This window comes from Macrobrachium nipponense, chromosome 11 (genome assembly GCF_015104395.2).
Source record: "Macrobrachium nipponense isolate FS-2020 chromosome 11, ASM1510439v2, whole genome shotgun sequence".
NCBI lineage: Eukaryota > Metazoa > Arthropoda > Malacostraca > Decapoda > Palaemonidae > Macrobrachium > Macrobrachium nipponense.
This window is the reverse complement of record NC_061087.1, coordinates 99,871,666-99,891,373: the sequence shown is the minus strand read 5'-3', so window position 1 is coordinate 99,891,373 and position 19,708 is coordinate 99,871,666. Positions and strand designations below refer to the sequence as shown.

The window sequence follows — 19,708 nt, the reverse complement described above, 5'->3', positions numbered from 1 at the left end:
CTTTAACGTCCTTAGTAGCGCGATGCGAAAACTAAATCACACCTCCAGTAAGTCGCATCCACAATGTCTTTTAAAGACGTTGATGGTCGAAGCCCTTCTTGATCTGGCGATAGCTTTAGCTGCCTCTCGCGAAAAGCCTCTGCTCTAAGGAGCTTTTCGACAGTCGAAAGGCAGTTAGCTGAAGAGCGCGGGTATTCCTGTGATACCGTTTGAAGTGGGGCTGTCTGAGCAGATCTGGAAGCAACGGAAGGGTTCTTGGAACTTCCACTAGCCACTGCAACATCTCTGCGAACCAGTCTCGCGTCGGCCAGTACGGGGCTATCAGGGTTATTCTGGTTCCTTCGGATCTGCGCGAACTTCTTTAATACTTTGTGTATCACTTTGAAGGGAGGGAAGGCGTACAGATCCAGTCCTTCCCAGTTCATGAGGAACGCGTCTACTGCTACCGCTTGTGGATCCGGCACCGGTGAGCAGAACGTCTGCATCCTCCTTGTCTTGTTGGTTGCAAACAAGTCTATGGAAGGTTGCCCCCATAACCTCCATAGCAATTCGCATACCTCTAACTTGAGAGTCCATTCTGTTGGCAGGACCTGATTTTTCCGGCTCAAGAGGTCCGCTCTGACATTTAATTCTCCTTGTACAAATCTCGTTTGGAGGACGATATTTCTGTCCTTTGCCCATAGCAACAGATTCTTGGCTGTCTCGTTCAGAGAAAAGGAGTGGGTGCCTCCTTGTTTCCTGACATACGCTAGAGCAGTCACGTTGTCCATGCTTATTTCCACTACTCTGCCTGCCACACATTCCTCGAATGCCTGAAGAGCTAGAAAAGCTGCCATCAGCTCTTTCTTGTTGATATGCCAATTTCTTTCAGTTTCACTCCATCTTCCCGAAATTTCCCTGTTCCCCAGAGTCGCTCCCCAGCCTAGGTCTGATGCGTCTGAGAACAGTATTAGCTGTGGATTCAATTGTTGAAGTGAAACTCCTTCTCCCAGCTTCGCTGGATCCAGCCACCACATCAAGTCTTTCTTGACCTCTGCTGAAATTGGGAAGGTGTCTGAAAGCCTTTGTTCCTTCCTTTTCCAATTTCTGTTGAGGTAAAATTGCAGAGGTCTGAGGTGCAGTCTTCCCAGTGAGACGAACTGTTCGATCGAGGAAATGGTCCCCAAAAGACTCATCCATTCCCTCGCCGAACATTGTTGTCTCCCCAGGAATTCCTGCACCCGATTCAGGCATCGGTCTTGTCTCTCCTGGGAGGGAGAAGCCCGAAAATCCTGAGAGTTCATCAGAACTCCTAAATAAATGATCGAGCGAGAGGGCTCCAGGTGAGACTTTTCCAGGTTCACCACTAGCCCTAGTTCCCGTACTAGGTTCAGGGTTATTTTCATATCCTCCAGACACTGTTTCTTCGAAAAAACTGTTGTGGTTGCTTCTCCTCTCTCGCTCTCTTGGTCGCAAACGAAGAAGGCAAAACCCCACTGGCTGCCTTCGATATTAGGTCCTGTGTGGTCTTCTGAGTCAATGAAGAGGCAATATCTCTAATAATCTCCTGTGGAAAAAGAAATTTCGCAAAGGGGGCAAACAAAAGCTCTGCTCTTTGTACTTGTGTGACCCCTTTAGCTGTAAAGGAGCAGAGAAGGGACCTTTTCTTCAGGATCCCTGCCGTGAAAATCGCTGCCACTTCATTAGTTCCATCACGTAAAGCCTTGTCCATACAAGACATCACACTCAGAAGGTTAGAAATGTCCGTTGAATCCTTCTCTTCCACTTTCTTGGCGAGAGCACTCAGAGACCAGTCTAGAAAGTTCAGGACCTCACTCAGAGACCAGTCTAGAAAGTTCAGGACCTCAAACACTCTAAACACGCCCTTCAGTAAATGATCGAATTCTTGCATCGACCACATCACCTTCGCTGCTGTTAAGGCGTGTCTACGATTGGCATCGACAATACTGGAGAAGTCTGCCTGAGAGGAGGCAGGTACTCCCAGGCCCAGAACTTCCCCAGTCTCGTACCAAACGCTGGATTTTGAAGCCAATCTTGCAGGAGGAAAAACGAAAGCAGTTTTGCCTCGCTCCTTTTTCTCTTTCATCCAGTCGTTCATCTTCGCAAGCACTTTCTTGGCCGAATGGAAAGAAACCATCTTAGTAAAGGCAGTCTTATTCTGGGTTCTTCCACAAAAGAACTGAGACGGGAGAACGAGGTGCTGCGGGCTTGAAATCCATTTCAAAAAGCTCTTGAAACAGAAGCATAAGAGTCATTATAGTCGGAAGGAGGAACTCGTTCTTTCGTCTCACTCTTCCGAAACTACCTCCAACATCTCCGAAGGTCTCTCTCTGTCTCGTTCCGCATCGGATGATGTAGTTAAGCCAAAGCGTTCCTTGGCACCAGAACAGCCGAGGCGTCATGCTTACGAGCGTTGGCGTCACGTCCTTCTCTCTCACGCGCGCTGGCGTCACGCTCTTTGCTCTTACGCGCGCTGGCGTCACGCTCGGAAGCGTCATGTCCGAGTAAATCGGAAGTGACCTGGTTGTCTGTTCTTCTGGCGTGACACTTCGCGAATCTTCATCACTCCCGGGGCGTCAGACTGACGCTTGGGTTCTTGCAGCTTTTCCATAAGTACAGACAGCTGCTGTTGCATATCTTGCAGCATATTCTTGCTTCATTGTCCCTCGAGGGAGAGGGTAACTCGTCAGATTCGCCTGCACGAACTGCAGCCGGAGGAGTCGATCCTTCTAATGCTTCCTGAGGACGCTTGGTAGGAAGCTTCCTAGGTAGATCCTCCCAAGTCGAAGGAGGAAGAGGAGCGTGCATCGAAAAGCGCTGTCTTGCTCTGTTTTTAGCTGGCGAGGCTTCCGATGACAAAAACTTCTCCGGAGAACTCCAGTGACTGCAGCCCGGCAGTTGCTCATCTGATGAGACTCACAAACACGAGGTAATTTCCTCTTGAGAGGACGAGAGGAAGTAGAGTGTCGCCATCCTCGACGCGGGGAGACTTCATCGGGATGACGAACCAAACACACTCGACGCGCCTTTTCTACGGCTGTCTGAAGCAACCCTTGGAAGTGTCAGCAGGTTTGTTTGAGGGCACGCCTGACCGGATACTAGAGCCTCTCGCCTCCTTTATTTAGACTTCGACTTTACCGTCTCCCATGGGTCCGGGAGCTTGTAAGAGGTCTGGGTCTAGGAGCGCGACAGACCCGATCGGACCGACACCCTCACTACACTGTCACTAACACTAAAACTTATCACTTACACTGACTTTAGCACCTGCACTTAAAGCACTTACGACATTCCAAGTGCGATTACCCTGCTCATAAGAGAGGCATCTGTTGTCCCATTTTTTCAAGCACCGCTTGAATACCTGCAAAGGTTGAGTCTTCGCCCCCGCTCGGAGACAGGTTCGGGAGCTGATACTTCTACTAAATTACGCTCGAAGAGGGCAGGGGAAGGAACTATGGGATTATCTACCACTTCCTGATTCGTTGATGAACGGGAAAGGGAACTCTAGTTCTTCTAATTCTATCTCTCTCGAGCTTACGGACATACTTGTCCAACTCCTTCCACTCCTTATCATCCAAAATCAAGCACTCATCACATCTATTCTCAAAAGTGCAAATTCTACCCCTACAATTCACACAAAGTGTGTGGGGATCAAGAGAAGCTTTGGGAATTCTAACCCTACACCCCCCTTTACAGCAGACTCTATACACAACTCCCGAGTCCGACATTGTTTATTGAGTAATCCAAAAACAAATCCAAAATCAATCCAAGTTAACAACAGCGAAAGCCAATAAAAAAAATACTTCACCCAACGATGAAATACTCTAGCGAGTACGAAAGACCTATCGAGGAGCCCCACAACAAACGAAGTGCCGGCTTGGGCGACAGAGAAAATATGGGGTTTCAGGTAAAACTATCTAGAGGGCGTACAGGTAACGATCACCTGACTCCGACGTCGGCGATTGCCGCGAGTTTCGAAAAGTCTGTCGTGACGTCATGACGACGTCAGAGAATATAGCAATGTATATAACTGCCAGGTCAGTTACATATTTAAAACAGCCTATTTTGTTAGTTAAAACTTAAGAAGAAAACCACAAATTTTCATACTTGGTTTTTTTTTTTAATAGTTTTATCACAAAAAGTGCATTTTATGATGAAATTGATAAAAAAAAAACCAGGAATTTTTTGTGGATAATTCCCCGCTCATTAAAAACAAAAACCACGGAATGCCGCCGAATTTTTTTTCCGCGAATAATGCAGGGAAACGTTCCCGAGAGAAATCCGCGAACGTGTGAGTCCGCGAAATAACCGGAGAACGCGAATCCGAACGAATACGGGGGGTCCACTGTATAGGCAAGGGAGGTGGAGAAAATTTCCCTTGCAGCTTTCAGATTCTGTTCCAGACTAATGACATAGGGGAATCATACTTTAATTCACTTATATATCTGATAAAATTTCACTTTGCTTGCTTAAATGTTTTCTTTTGCTTAGCAAGAGCTCTTTTATAGATAATTTTATTTACCAAGCAAGGATATATACGATATCTCTTGTAGCAACAAATTATTGTTATCTTTCGGCTCAAGGCGCATAACATCACTCCACCAAGGTACTAGAGGATGACGAGGTTCACCAGAAGTTCGAGGAATAGACAGCATGGCACCACACAGCAATATACTGATTAATACTCATAAGCAGATGTGGGGCTCTGAAAATTATTATCTCTTGATCAACTTCAGTAGATTTTTTGAATAATCCCCAGTCATCCTCCCCTGTCTTCCATTTTGGTAAACATGGAGATGGAATATTTTTCATATACTTTAAGTGAATGGGCCAATGATCACTGCCATGATCATTCTGGTCTACTACCCACTGGTAATCTAACCTCAAAGATGAAGAGCAGATAGTGAGGTCAATGGCTGAATCAGTATTATGAAAAACATCATGTTTCTTGTAGGGGAACCATCATTTCATTAAACAAAGTGATATTCAAATTAAGTCCAAGCAGCTGTTCTATTATTAAAACCCTACTGGTCGCAGTTTGGCTCTCCCCAGAGGGTGTGCTTGGCATAAAAATCTCCCATCAGAATGAAGGGTTTAGGAAGCTAGTCTATCAGAGTCTGTAGATCGTTTAATTCTAGCCGACAGGGATTACCCTGCGCATCCTGCAATCTACTTTCTAATGATGGATCAAGGCAGAGAGAACAAATTATGATCCATTTATAATAAAAAAATTTGGACTGCACAAGCCTGCAACACAGTGTTCAATTGAACAACCTTGTGATTAACAGACTTGACGACTTGCAGACTATGATGCCTGAGCCTCCCTGAGCGTGTACACCTATCAGGGGTGGAGACCTGTGAAATGAAATGAATAATTAAAACCCAAGTTGGGAGTGTGCTTTCCCAACTTTGTCTCTTGTAGACACATCGCAGATAAATCATGTTCCCTAAACAGAACCTGAACTTGCTCTTTATTTGGTATAAAGCCACGGGTGTTCCACTGCATGAGAGCATGAGGGATCTTAAAATTCTCTACTACTTAGGAATCTGTGTCTGGTGAGAGAGATCTTATCAGTTTTACCAGTACTACTTGATCTAGAGCTAGGTTGTTACAGATCCTTTTTGGATGAAGGGCCTTCACTTGCCCTTTCAGTTTTGCTTTTGTTTTTCCTTTGATATCTGAATGACCGTGAATGAGGCGAAGAGGGAGAAAGGGCCCTCTTCTGACGAATAAGAGGGCCTCCATCTCCTCACCGTGATCTCCACAGTGCACTGTAATGTCAGGATCAGGTGAGGCTCAATGTCAGGCAATGTCCCTGACACAGAGAAGTCGTCATCATACTGAGATCTGGCTTGAACCCTTGAACCAACAGGGTCCCTGGCTTGACCAGTCTCTCTGCAACATGGGAAACCCCACCAGGGGAGGCCATGAGAAGCCCCACCAGGGGGGCATGAGAAGCCCCACCAGGGGGGGCATGGGAAGCCCCCCACCAGGGAGGGCAAGGGAGGCCCCACCCCACCAGGGGGGGCATGGGAAGCCCCAACAGGGAGGGCACAGGGTGCCCAACTAGAGGGGGTGTGGTGGAAACCGGGAGCCCCACCAGAAGGGGCACCAGAAGAAGCAGAATTCAATTGTTGTGCCTTCAAGGCATCCGAATAGGTTTTCCTGCCCAACAGCTTCTTGGCCTGTCCCACACTGATGTGGATAGCAATAGATTTTAGTAATGCCTCTTGTTCTTTCTTGAATGCACTACATTTCTTATCACGGGCTCGATGTTCACCCTTACAGTTTACACAAATTTACCGGTCCAGAACATTCCTCGTGCTCAGGCTGGCCACACGATTCACAGAGTTTATTTCTGGTACAAGTGTTAGAGGAGTGTCCAAACCAAAACATTTAAAGCACTGGAGCACACTCGGCCTATAAGGACGAAACTGTCATGATTGTTTCACTGTGCAAGAATAATTTCAGATGGCAGGAAAGAACTTGATAAAAGTTTAAAATAAGCATCGATGAGCGGGGCACTTTAAAAACCTTCCAAACCACATCTGGACACATTTCCAAATTTCCTCCTCTCATCCATTTCATGTAAATATTCATTAAAGATAACACCCTTTGCATAACTAAAATTATAGTGAGGTTTTACCTCTTTTAACCATACCCTCAGGATCAAACTTCAACTTAGGAGCATTACCAATTGAACATTGGTCTTGGTATGAACTGAAAAAACTATTACGCCCAAAGCGAGTTACTTCTGGGCTCCCAACATTGCCGATCTTCTGTTTACCAAACCTTTTCACCTTGAAGAGGTTGCCTCCTCTCAACCATAACGTTTGTGATAACGAGCACTTGGAACGTGCCGTCTCCATCGTGAACCGAGACTGGCGAACGAATCGGTTCAGGGGGGAGAGATCTATCACCGGGCGCCAGCCCCCCGAAGAATTCTCCCACCACCAGGAAAAGACGGCTGTAGAGGCCAGATGTGAACGATCCCTGATCGATCTCCACAGCTCCCTTGCTCAGCATGGCTTGGACTTCCTGCCGAAGGGCTACGTCCTTTGATGTTCCAGGTATGTAGATTTGAAGGTGGACCAAGTTGGAGGTGAGGGGTGGCCGAGACTCGAAGGGTAGTAGATTATCCCTCCCGAAGGACGTCTACTATCCAGGTCTCCGCTCCGTAACGCTGCCATGTTGCCCAATGGCTCGCAGGGCACTCCTCCACTTCTGGCAGCAGGTGAGGGGGAACGCCGTCCCTAGCGTTTCCCGCCTCTCTTTGACTTCTTCCCCGCTCCCCCTCGTGGGAAGGAGGGCTGATGGTGACCGCCCTGGAAGAAGTCGAAGGCAGAGGATTTCCTTTCGGTTTTCGATGATGCAATCGTCTTGCCACAGAGGAAGCGCTAACCAAGCTCTTGGGCTTGGCCGCAGTCGTTCGAGGCTCCCGCCCAGACGCCTTCAAGGAACTGCCTGGTGGACTAGACGGTCACTGTCATCAGTGTGCCGTCGTTCCACCGAAGCAATCCACCATCTCTCCTGGGAAGAGAGGAGGAGGAACTCCGCACCGCTCCGTTGCAAAGACCCAATGCCGCCTCATCCCCAGCCGCCCTGGTCACTAGGGTGAGGACTGCGTCCCTACGCCGAAGAAGTACCAGGTTGGCCCACAGGTTTGCCGTCTGGTGGGCTAGGTAGGAGATGGCTCTACCTCCAGACTGGACAAAGTCTCCCAAAAGCCGGGTCACCTTCGGGAATGATATTTCCCGAGGTGGCCGCGACCTTAGACACCATGAGGGACCACAGGTCTAACCAGGAGACTGCCTGGAATGCCGCCATGGCGGTGGATTCCAGTGCAAGTGCCTCTTGCTGCGAGAACCATAAGTTCTCCGACAGGAGCTGCTGCAGAGACACCCCCGGAGTTAGCCTAGCTAGCTCTGGGTTAACCTGTTTGGGTGGCATAGGATCCTTCGAAGGCATGGTAGAATCTCCTCTGTCGCAGTAGGGGTGGAAGTAGCAGCTTGGAAGACCTGCCGGACCTTAGTGAACCCTCCTGTCTGGAGACAAGCGAGTCCACTTGGCCCAGCACCGAGGTCAGCCAGAGCTGATCGCGGCAGACCCACCGTCGTCTTGGGTTCCTTTCTTAGGACCCCAGAACTACTTGAGCCGGGACGTGGGCTCAGAGGGTGGGAGCGGCGATCCTTCCCCGAGGTCGTTGTGCTGGCGAATCAGCGCAATAGCCTCTGCAAACGATCTCTGGATCTCGGGAGTGACTGCGCCTTGAGGAGTAGGACCGTCAAGTCCCTCCAACAAGAACGCCTCTCGAGACCCTCCTCCTTCGGAAGGAGGAGGAACAGCGACAGACCCCTCCTGGTCTCCTCCTGCCACTTGCGCATACGACCTGGTCGGTCCTAAGACCGTGCCTGGCTCGTAGGGCATCATGGTGGGACGATCACTCCAGATCGCCTCGCTCTTCCCGACGTAACCCCAGGAAGAAGGCAAAAGGGATCGGAGAGGAAGACCTGACGCTCCCCCCTCGCTCATTCCTAGAACTGGTGTGGCTTGGGGGGATGCAGGCGATCACCAACCAACGGTGGCGATCGCAGCAGCAGGCCTGGCCGCGCGGACTGAACTGAGAACAGAGGCTCAGGTCCTGTGCGTCAGAGGAGCTGCTGCTGGTCCCCTACCCGCGGTCCCGGTGGGAGTGCTGGCGGTCACGGGACCTGCAGAGACCACTGTCGCGGTGGGAGTGGTGCCTGTCCTCACGGCGCGTCGAACTGCTGGAACCAGCCGAGGTTGGTTCCTGTGATCGAGGGGACCTCTTCCTAGCCTCGGTCCCGCGGCCAGTCTGGGACCGTCACATCAACCTTGTCACCTGCGGATCGCTACTAGAAAGTGATCGCTGGACTGGTGCGAGTCGCCTGAGCGACCCTCGCCAATCTTCCGCTCCGTGCCTCGGTCCTGGTGCCGAGCGAACTCGGAAGCCTGAGCCATTGGCTTCGGGTGACCGTACAATCGGTACCTCTCGCGAACAAGAGGCCGAGCCGGAACCTGGTGTAGCAGCAGAAGAACCCCTAGCACCACGTGAGGAAGTACGGTGTTAGCCGGTACCCCTCTGGTCCCTGTCTTCTTCTTGCTTGGGCGGAAAAAAAGGGAGAGACGGGCCCCGCTCTCCCGAAAGAGCGGGAGGACCAGCAGGAAAGAAACCCCCGTCTCACCAGAGTGAGACTGGCCTTAGAAGTTCCCGAAGGAGACTTCTGGGGGGGGGAGCAGCCTTCTTCTTCCTCCGCTTAGAAGCCTGGAGTAGAAGGGGAAGAGGTGGCAGCAGGCAAACGACGAAGAAGACGAAGCCGACGACGACACCTTCCTCCTCTTCCTTGTCAGCTTCCTCAGGACAGACGTCAGGTCCTCCCATCCAGGACGGAGCCGGGCTATTGCCGAAGCCATATGGCCTGGCTGCACCTGTCCGGAAGGACCATGAATGGGGCAGCAACGACGTCAGCAGGGGCTGGTCAGGCACGGCAGGCAAACAGGTACAGCAGGAGGCAGAACAGCGGTCAGCGACATCCTGGGTACAGGTGGAAGGGCCAGGGGGGGGGCGAACTCTTGGGGCACCGAAAGTCGGGGGACTGAGGCGAGAGCGGCGAACCAGGCGGTCGGAGGACAAGACCCTCCTCGGGAAACCAGCAATCAGGGCCTGCACCGCAGCTGAGGGTGTCACCGTAGTACATGGTAGGTGTACACAAGGTGAGGAGGGGCGGCATACCACGGGGACGGGGGGTCGAGACGGTGGTGGTGGTCACCAGTCCATGAGTGACCGGAGCAGCACCCACCAGGTGATGCCCCAACAGCCCCGAAACGCTCGGTGTCCCCTGGAGGCCCAGCGAGGAACCATACCTGGCTGAGGTTGTCGCCCACAGCAGGAGCACCTGAGGAGGCAAAGGTCGGGTTAGTAGGAGGGGTTCCCCCTCGCCCGGGGGGGGGGGGGGGGGGGGTGCAAGCCCCACCCCAAACGAACGGAAGACCCCGAGTACAGTTGAATGTCGGGGTACCTCGTCCCCATCCTCACGCTCGACAGATTGGGCGAAGAGAAGGATTGAGAACCCCCCCCCCCCCAAAGGGGAAGGAGCCACACACGGGAGCTGAGATGGTGGCAGGAAGGAAGACGATGTGTCTTGTGACCAAGGGAGTCGCCGGAGAACCTTCCGAGGACTCCCTGGCAGGCTAAAGTCGCTTCCTCCTACCCTCATATAGCACCCAATGCTGCTCCGACCAAGATATGCTAAATCACAGGGCTCGGCGCGAGAGCATTCACGCCCTTGACACCGAGCACACAATTCATGAGGATCCACTTCTGGGAAAGAGCAGAAGGCCCCACACTTACGGCCCTCCAAACCAGGGCAAACTCTGCGGCTGATGGGGGGGCATGGGGACTCTCCGGCTCACAGGAATCCATAATCACAGATTATAATAAAATTACAAAGCACATGTACTTACAGTATTTTAACACACAAAAAAGCAAACCAAGTTTGAGAAGACACAAAAACATACGACGAAAGGCGGGCAGAGAGAGGTGGAGAACACGTCTGTCAACCAGCACGGCCGAAACGCAAAGTGGATCTTCACCTCCCAGTTGCGCGGACTGTCGGGACAAGCAGTTAACTACCGAACTCTCTTGTTCGAAACTTACGACCGGTTCCAGCTGACGCAAGTTACATCCCTATTGTAAAGGACCGATGGTTTCGTATTCGTATCGGAACAAACCTTGATTCGATAATTAAACTCATGTTTGAACTTAACTATAAACACAGTATGTACGTACTTTAAATGCAATGTCATCAAAGTATTTAACACTTGCAAAATGCAACTAACTTGGCAGACACCACTAGCTTACACACCACTATCTAATCACTTACTTATCACAGACCTTTAAATTACTAATCTTGGTTGCTAAATCATATAAATTTACATTTAACCCCTAAGGTAAAGTGACAACACAACTAGACACGTAGACTTGGCAAATTTACAATTCTTAGGACTGAACCTATTATTGTGGAGACACAAGTAGATTAAGTATTATAAATTATGCCAAAAATAACATTTTATTAATGTGGAATCCATGTGGACTGAAGAAAACTATTATCTTATTTCCTTTGGTCACTTACAATCACAGTGATACATTGCATTATACGGTCACTCAATACTATAGTGTGTTACCAGAATCAAGGACACTACCATAGGACCTGCAGAACGCTAGCACCAATTGTTCATGCAGAGGCTATCACCATTTCTTTAGTTATGACAGAACGCTTGGAGGTATTTCTTTACAGCAGAGTTGTTGGAACTAGTAGATTAATTTCACCCGTGCACTTATGCCCACGCCGTTCCTTACAAGGCTCCCGATATGCTGTTTAATAAGCCAATCACAGGGCTGGAAACTCTCAGTCTCTCGAGAGAGTTCACCTAGGCAAGATGTATGTTCCACCTCTCCTCTTTCAAAAGTCATAACTTTCATTACACCTCAGTTTTACCCATAGAAAAGTAGTGTTTCCCAATTGCCATCACTAAACATCGAACAAGCCAATGATTTAAGAATTATGATATAAGAATTAAGAAGAAAATCGTAATAAAAATAATGAAAAGGAAAAAATGAGAGGGATATAGGAGGACTCATTGTAACAAAAGAAAAATCAAAAATGGGGGATGAATACATTTCCTCCATAAGGTATCAATATCTAATAACTATTTTTTTTATATAGAGATTTCCTTTATTAGATATGAAAGGGTGATGGTGATAATGATAGTGACGATAATGAAGTCTTAATATTCTTTTCCCCCCAATAAGACTATCGAGGGGTCTTGCTCATGATGATGATGCCATTGAGTGATCACCTGAGCAACACCTGACTACACGAACATAAGAGAGATTAATATTCTTAATCTTTTGCTTGTTATTTCCATATTGATAGCCCTATCGATAATTTTTTTGGTAGCATTGTCTCCCATGAAATTTAAGCTACGAAACTGTAAGAAACACAAGATGATAAATGATGAATGCACTGCAATCTCATGTAAGGAATGAAAGAATATACTTTATATTAAGAATTTTATGTTTGTTTCACTATAAATATTTTAGCATCAAGTTTACTGAAGAACGTAAATCTTCTATCATTATAATCCTTAAGTCATTGGCTTGACGATGTTTAGTTATGAAATTGGGAAAAGTTCTTTTTCTGCAGGTAAAACAGGTGTAATGAAAATTATAATGTTTGAAAGATGTCAGAACATAGATGTTGCCTACGTGAACTCTCGAGAGAGACAGAATTTTCAGCCCTGTGATTGGCTTATCAACAGTTAATCAGGAGCGTTGTAAGGAATGGCGCTGGGGATGAGATGCATGGGTGAAGTGAATCTACTATAGTACATGTTTGCTAATGCCGTAGCCAAATTATATTCTTATACTTGTGAGTGTTTTGCTGAGGGATGGAAATTATGCATGAGCAAACATCATACACTCAATTAATTGTGTATGAGGAAGTACGTATATCAGAAGGAAGTTCCTATGAATGCAATCATATTCTAAACTTCATATAATAACTCACCAACAGGTTTAGTAATGCCAAGCAAACCAGCATCACCAAACATTTTCATGATTTTGTGAGCTGGCCATCGTCCACTTTCCTCCCATTCTTCAACATAAGGGTTTATCTCTGTGTCAACGAGCTGTTGAGTTTAATATAAATTATTAAGTATGGACAGACAATTGCCAGCAAAGACTGAAGTGAACTGCATATCCCAATATATACAATAACACTCCTTGTTACAAATATAAAAATTTAAGTGCTACTCAATCAAACAACTGTTGCATATTGAATGCAATATTCTGAATTTTTCTGGTAATTATGGTTGTTGGTTAGTAGGGCAGATGGAAATTTTCTCTTACAATTTTTCCACTAGAATTGTCTATGATAAAACTTGACAATACAGAAAAAGTTACCCAAAATCATGAAAATTTACTTCATTACTTCCTCAAATAAGTTATGGTACTTCCTTAAAACTGCCTGCACATCCCCATATATATTTATATATGCAGAATGGATAGTTATAAAATTGAATTCATTACTTTACTGTATTAAAATAGTATTAATTTTTTATACTTGTGCTATGAGCCCATTCATATATGCAGGTGTAGTTCTGCCCTCAAGATTTTGAGAGCATGTTTCAGAATAAATACGAATAGTTTTGCATCAGATAAACTTAGATTTGTACACAGAAGCAAATGGTACCAATGTTGCTGGACAATGATTTGTAATTATATAATTGTATACTATGCTTAACACCGAGTATTTCTACATTACAAATCAGAGGTGTGGCAGAATGGTGTAATATGCTACAAATCTATCTTACCATTCAATGAAGGTGACAAATATGATCAATGGAATCACTGAAAATAAGTAAGACTGAATGATCACCCAGGTGTCTAATTTTTGCATGAAACCAAACAATTTAGCTTAAAAAAAGTTGTCAGACAGCATTAACAATGTAAATTACATTTTCTCTTATGGTGCTCTTCTTCCAATTTTAAAATGCATACTTAAAAATATTATGATTATTATGATTATATTATTAGCAAAAAAAAGTAGCCATAAATAATGGTAAGAAATACAGGTGAGAATTATACAATTTTGAGGTTTGAAGTTTTGAAAACTTTTAAATAATACTATCAGCTCATACAAAATAAAGCTACATGCCAGTTCATGAATCAGATCAAATCACTTTGGTTACTTTGTTAAACTGCCAAGCTGTTAACCAGAAATAAAATGGATAGATGATTGCTTAGTTTCCAGTGTGTCCAGCTGAATATCATGAGAACCTTAGAAGCCAAGGGAAATCAAGTCAAGCATGGAATAAAAAGCACATGAAATCTCATAACAACAACTGGCTTCATTTCAAAGAATGGCACTACACACAGATACCTGGCAGAAATGGGACTAAAAAGGGATACTTAGCATGAATTGAATGAGCTCTAATTCATCTCCAGTCCAAACGTGCAGAAAAGAAACTATCAAAAATCTTCAGCTTTCACCACAGAAGAATAAAGACTACTGCCTAAGATGAACACATCACTTTGAAATGCTATTACATTAGACAAGATATTTTACCACTATCTTGTCAAGTATTCATACAAATGAATTTTATGCAGAAAGCCAAAATATGTAATCAAACTATGAAACTTCACAGAATAGGATTATCACATCAGAAAACATGAAAGAACAAGGCAAGAACTTGGGTAGTATAAAAACCAAAAGGATAAAATAAAAGGCAAATAAATGTCTGCTAAACAATAAAAAAAGAAAACTAAAGCATGCCAAGTGGACCTCAAACACGGCAGCAAAAAACCAAAAAACTATGGCCAAAAAAAAAAAAAGAAAAAACTTTGAGAACATTGGTTTAATGGCCTCTAATCAACATATGAGAACTGTTATCAATGGAGACTTAACTGTCACAAACACAAACTTGGAAGGTTTTGCACAAAATCTGTGGCAATGTTAAACATTCAGGTAATCTATAAAATACAAACCAAAGGAAAAAAAATATTTGCAATAATCAATGACAAGTTTCAGTATAAAATAATCTGGACTTCTTTCCTTGTCTTCTTGTTTTGCAAAGTTCAGTATTGTCTGCCTCTGATCACAACTTTTCTGAGGAAAACAGCTGATTAAATTCAGCATGGATACACTACCCACATAATCATTTCCCATTTAAATAAGTCAAGACTAATTCAACTAGTTACAATTTTGCAAAACAGCATTCAATATTTTATAGCATTTTTCTTAAAAATGCAGGGGATCTATTAAAGCCAACAGACTTTAGTGCTAATGTTCAAAATGTATATATGATTAACCTGTTGTAAATATGTTTGATTATCACTGAATAAGTAAATTACTCTTGCAGCTGAGAATACACTTGAGCATGAAAGTTTGATCAACTTTGGAGTTTAGTAGGAGACTTCAGTGACACGTCATTTTCAGTGGCTGTGACCTTGACACCTAACCTTCAAGCTGAAACCCAAGGACTATGAAAGAACTTGCAGCTTCCATCTGTTAAGTGTAATGTAAGGAGCTTCTGGATGAAGCTAAGAGGGGGCAAACACAAAAATTTTGGTCGAGGGGAGGGGGGGGGGGTTTCATGAGTAAATATATACAGACTAAATATATTAAGGGTGGGTGTGTTGCATCCTTTTTATGAGACATTCAACCCTCATTATTGTGGAATATTATGGAGGATTTCATGAACTGGAGGCCAAAGATAACCTTCCATATCCTAGGGTAGTCCAAACGTAGCCTGACTCTAGGCCTACAAACTAGTGTGTACCTTACAATTTATAAACAAAAAAATTTCAAAACAAACCCAGGTTACCTAAAATATACTACTTTCATTTCTTGCCAACAAGGAGTTAAGAATCATAAAAGGTCGAATTACAGTCATTTCTGTGAATTTTTCTCCATAGGTAAGTAAGAGCAGCAGGGGAAGTCATGGATCTCCTAATATAAGTAAATGATGACTGATCACTTTATCTGTAGTTGTCATCTTGAATGAATTTCAGAGCTTATGTACATATCATGCAAGACTTAATAATAGGTACCTTTTTATCACATAAAATCCTCACACATTAAAACGACGAGACCATTTGATATTTTCTGACAGCTGAGGCCATCCATCCCTTCAAGATATTGAGACTTGTGCATTACTATAGGGTTATATGCAAATAAAGAATTCTTTAGAAGCTATGATAAAAGCTTCCAAACAGTTCCCAGGGTAAATGACCAAGCAGCGACATGGCGGCAACCTCTCTTGGAACGCAGAGGCCCAACTTCCCAAAAAAAGTGCTTTGATTATACCCTTATTTCATAATTTAGGAGAAAATACTTTGACAGGAGCATAGAGGTCTTGGTGTGCCGTCTTGATGGGCCACAACTCCTGACTGATGCTCATGGCAGTGAATTCAAGTACTTTTTCGGGAAGGTGGCCGTGTTCTGTTGGAGGTGGTCGTTACATCGCCGCTCGGTCATTTACCCTATCTATACCTTTGACATTACCTTTGTGAACAACCTTATCATAAAATAAATTACTTGATCAGTTTGCAAAACCATCAACATGCAAATCCAGTAGCCTAACTGTAATTTCTACTGGATGGTAACAACCTATAACCAGATGTCAACAAGTCCAGATCGTTTACCGATATCTTAATAAAATCCTTGAGAGCATAAGACCAATATTTTACTTGACTGTTAAGCCAGGCAGGACCACAGCTCACTACGCTAGGTTCCTCATTCATTTTATGGTTAGGTAAAGCTGGGGGGGGATTTAGTTTTTTGTTTAGTTGCATGCTTCATGATAAGTTTGATAAGTTACTCACTAGACTAATACCTAGGTAGTACACACTGCCTAAGTATGCTGACCTATATTCTTGTGAATTATTAGGTACTTATTACTAGGGTAAAAAACCACATGGTACAGGGGGGGGGGTGGACCATGTACGATCAATGTGTACAACCCCCAAAAAAGTACATTATAACTCGTCCTGACATCGGAGATGGGCATCAGAAGCGACTTCTTGTTGGTGAGAAACGGAGCTAAAGACCTCTACTCCGTTGTCAGGACGCGTTATAATGTACTTTTCTTGGGGTTGTACACATTGATCGTACATGGTCCACCCCTGTACCATGCGGTTTTTTACCCGTGTTATTGTTGCAATCGACCGTTTCTCGATTTTCACAAAATCCAATATCTATTGGATTTAATACCTAAAATTTAGGTAAATGACCAAGCACTGGGGCCAATGAGGAAGCAGTTGCACTACTATGAATCAATTGTTAAGAGAGGGAGGAAAGTAAGATAAAGAGAATATGAAAGGTACAGTAAAGGAACGAAAGTGGTTGCAGCTAGGAGCCGAAGGCACGTTGCAAAGGACCTAAAGTACTAATGCCTACAGTGCACCGCATGAGGTCCACTGGACGGCTACTACCCCCTACGGCCCACTTCGGTTTATTTACCTTAATCCCAGTTTACAAATTGGATAGGCTAGGTCATAGCCAGGGCCATACCTAGCCTAGTACCCAGGTACCAGTCAAACAGGCATACCTACCTAGCTAAAACAAGGGGGTAAGAAGCCAGAAAAATTTAGTATTCCTACTACTAGTAATTAGTAATGTCTGATGATGAATTAAAGCATTACCCATTTGGCCGAACCCCTTTTAATGCAAGTCATGCAAGATTATTATTATTATTATTATCAATCATAATCTATCTTGGTGCTTTCAGATAAACAAAATGACTTGGGATGGGTAGCTAGTAATAACCTTACTTTCTTTACTGTTTTCTGAAGTTCTAAGTGTTTCACTCTGGTAGAAACTCTTGCTTTCTTCTACTTGCGTGCTGTATCTCACAAGATTTGCAGTTTGTGCCCGACCAGAATTAACTTTGTAACGTGCAAACTGGGCCAAGTGCCTTTGAAGGCAATCAAACGATCGCCACCAACCTGCCATTATTGAGCTTCTGACTGCTGATCAAGGTCTCTACTCTTTAAAGCGAAATTAGCGAATAAGCGATCTAGCGAGAGGTGTTGCGTTATCCCCATTGAGCGCAGTGGTAACACAAACCACCATATGATAATTTACTGGTTCGTTTCTTCAGTTTCACTATAATAAAAATGGCTTTGCAAGCTTAAATTAGAGTTTATATTTTTTGTTGTATTCCAGATACTGATACTGACAATGATTAAAAAAATAAAATGCAATAAAAACAAGCCGCAATTGAAAACAACTTCTCTATCCTGATTGGCTAGATGAGTGACGTCACTAAGCTCCTCCCCTATCTATACAATGCTCGGCAACTTTCTGTTGTCAAAGCGGGAGGGCGGTCTTTTTAACTTTGTTGACATTTTTAACATTGCTAAATTATGGTGTCTTGTGCCACATAAATCAACAAAACATGAGGAAATGAGTAAATTGTCATTGGTTTCCAGGAAATATTTCCGCAGGTGACGTCATATCTGTAGTATGACGTCTTCATCCGTTTAGCAGACGAATCAATTATAATTACCAGTCTTATCAAATTGCAATTACAACTAATATTAATATTAAGTAGAAATAATTACAATTACCTTAAAAATGTGTAGTTATTTACGTTTCAATAAAATTACAATTCCGCCAAGCCTTCCGTCACTGCAAGTCCTGGTGTAAAGGGGGCGCGGCCTAGGCATTAGGAGATGCCGACTAATCAATTTCCTTCCTCCAGATCCAACCACATTTCTAATACCCACCTTGGTTCTGATCAGCTGATTGGGTGTTCGAATGTTTGCAGCTCTGTCTTCGCCGCGACGAAGAAAATTATTGTATATTTCGTATTTATTAAATTTTTTTATTGACATTTACCTTTGTATGACATGTAATATGAATTTAATACTTTGTTGATTTCATCTTGAGTCTTTTTAGTTTAATTTTGGTAGTACGAAAGATCGACATAATGCGAAGTACTTGAACAAATTATCGAATTGCTAGTTGATATTCGCGGTTTAAGTGGGAACAATACAGTTTCCACAGATCATAAGTAAAAACCTTTATCAATTCATTATCTGTATACTTTAGCAGGCCAAAGCGATTGGTTGGGGAGAATATTACAACTATTTTTCGTATAGCTGATGCATCGCTCTGCTTGCGATACCATTGTTTACGTTAGAATCTCGTCCGTTGTTCGAGTCGCTTGACTGACTCTAGCTTAATCATGAGCTATATCACGCCGCATTATAAATGAACGCTTCTTTGTTTATTATTCTTTAACAAATATTTTAATACTATTTCATCATGAAGCATTATGTATTAATCAATATATTTTAAGTCATAAGAGTGATTGGAAATAATAAAATCACATTTCATGGATTCTGACTGCGCGGAATGAGCTCCCATATTGGGTAACTGGCTCATTAGTCATGAGATAGGCTTGCAATGATGTCACAACCCCCAAGTTACTTTTCTAATTAGTAGCAAGGAAGACGAGGAGACAGTGATAATTGGTAATGTGATCTTATTTATGGATTATTAGGTTACCTTGTACCTGCACACACACAAGCGCACGCATTGAAGACATAAAACAAAAATTATGAGAATTCGCAGTTTCCAATGAAAAAAAATAAGAAAAAAGTTTTTATTTTAGACAGACCACCTTCAATGAATGGGGGAAAAAATACTACCACTGTGTGTTTGCAGCCTCCACAGGAACATGTTACCGGCAGTATTACAGTGATTTTTTTGTGCAGTCGTTACACTTAGTGGATTCTAATTAGAAAAATATTAGCTTTATAATAATAATAATAATAATAATAATAATAATAATAATAATAATAATAATAATAATAATTATAATAATAATAATAATAATAATAATAATAATAATAATAATAATAATAATAATAATAATAATAATAATAATAATAATAATGCTTTATAGCATATGTATTCAGGGGTATTAGTTCATTATGTGGCTGCACGTGTCGCTCCTGAGAAAAATACAAATAATTTCAAAACTTTAACGAAAGACTTCATAACAGCAATGGAAGGCGCTTCTTCGCTAACCGTTAAGAACGAACGCACGCACGCACGCACAAGCAAGGGACGAGTGCCCGAGGTATTATTGGCAGCCCTGCCCGCCTGGCACCCCGGT

The 19,708-nt window shown here is 44.0% G+C and overlaps 1 protein-coding gene across 8 annotated transcripts in view; it reads right to left on the bottom strand.

Annotated features, from left to right (window-relative positions):
• LOC135207906 (probable acyl-CoA dehydrogenase 6) overlaps positions 1-17,634 on the bottom strand; it is an 86,274-nt gene extending 68,640 nt beyond the window's left edge. For 4 of the 8 annotated variants that reach the window (XM_064239876.1, XM_064239850.1, XM_064239860.1 and 1 more), the window contains exon 1: positions 17,355-17,601. In XM_064239876.1, the coding sequence (XP_064095946.1) occupies positions 17,355-17,535 (181 nt within the window). In that variant the 5' untranslated portion in view covers positions 17,536-17,601. Of the gene's footprint in view, positions 1-12,588; positions 12,710-17,354 lie in introns of all 8 variants that reach the window. The other 4 variants (XM_064239894.1, XM_064239885.1, XM_064239843.1 and 1 more) reach the window with 4 other exon arrangements.
• Between the last annotated feature and the right edge of the window lie 2,074 nt (positions 17,635-19,708).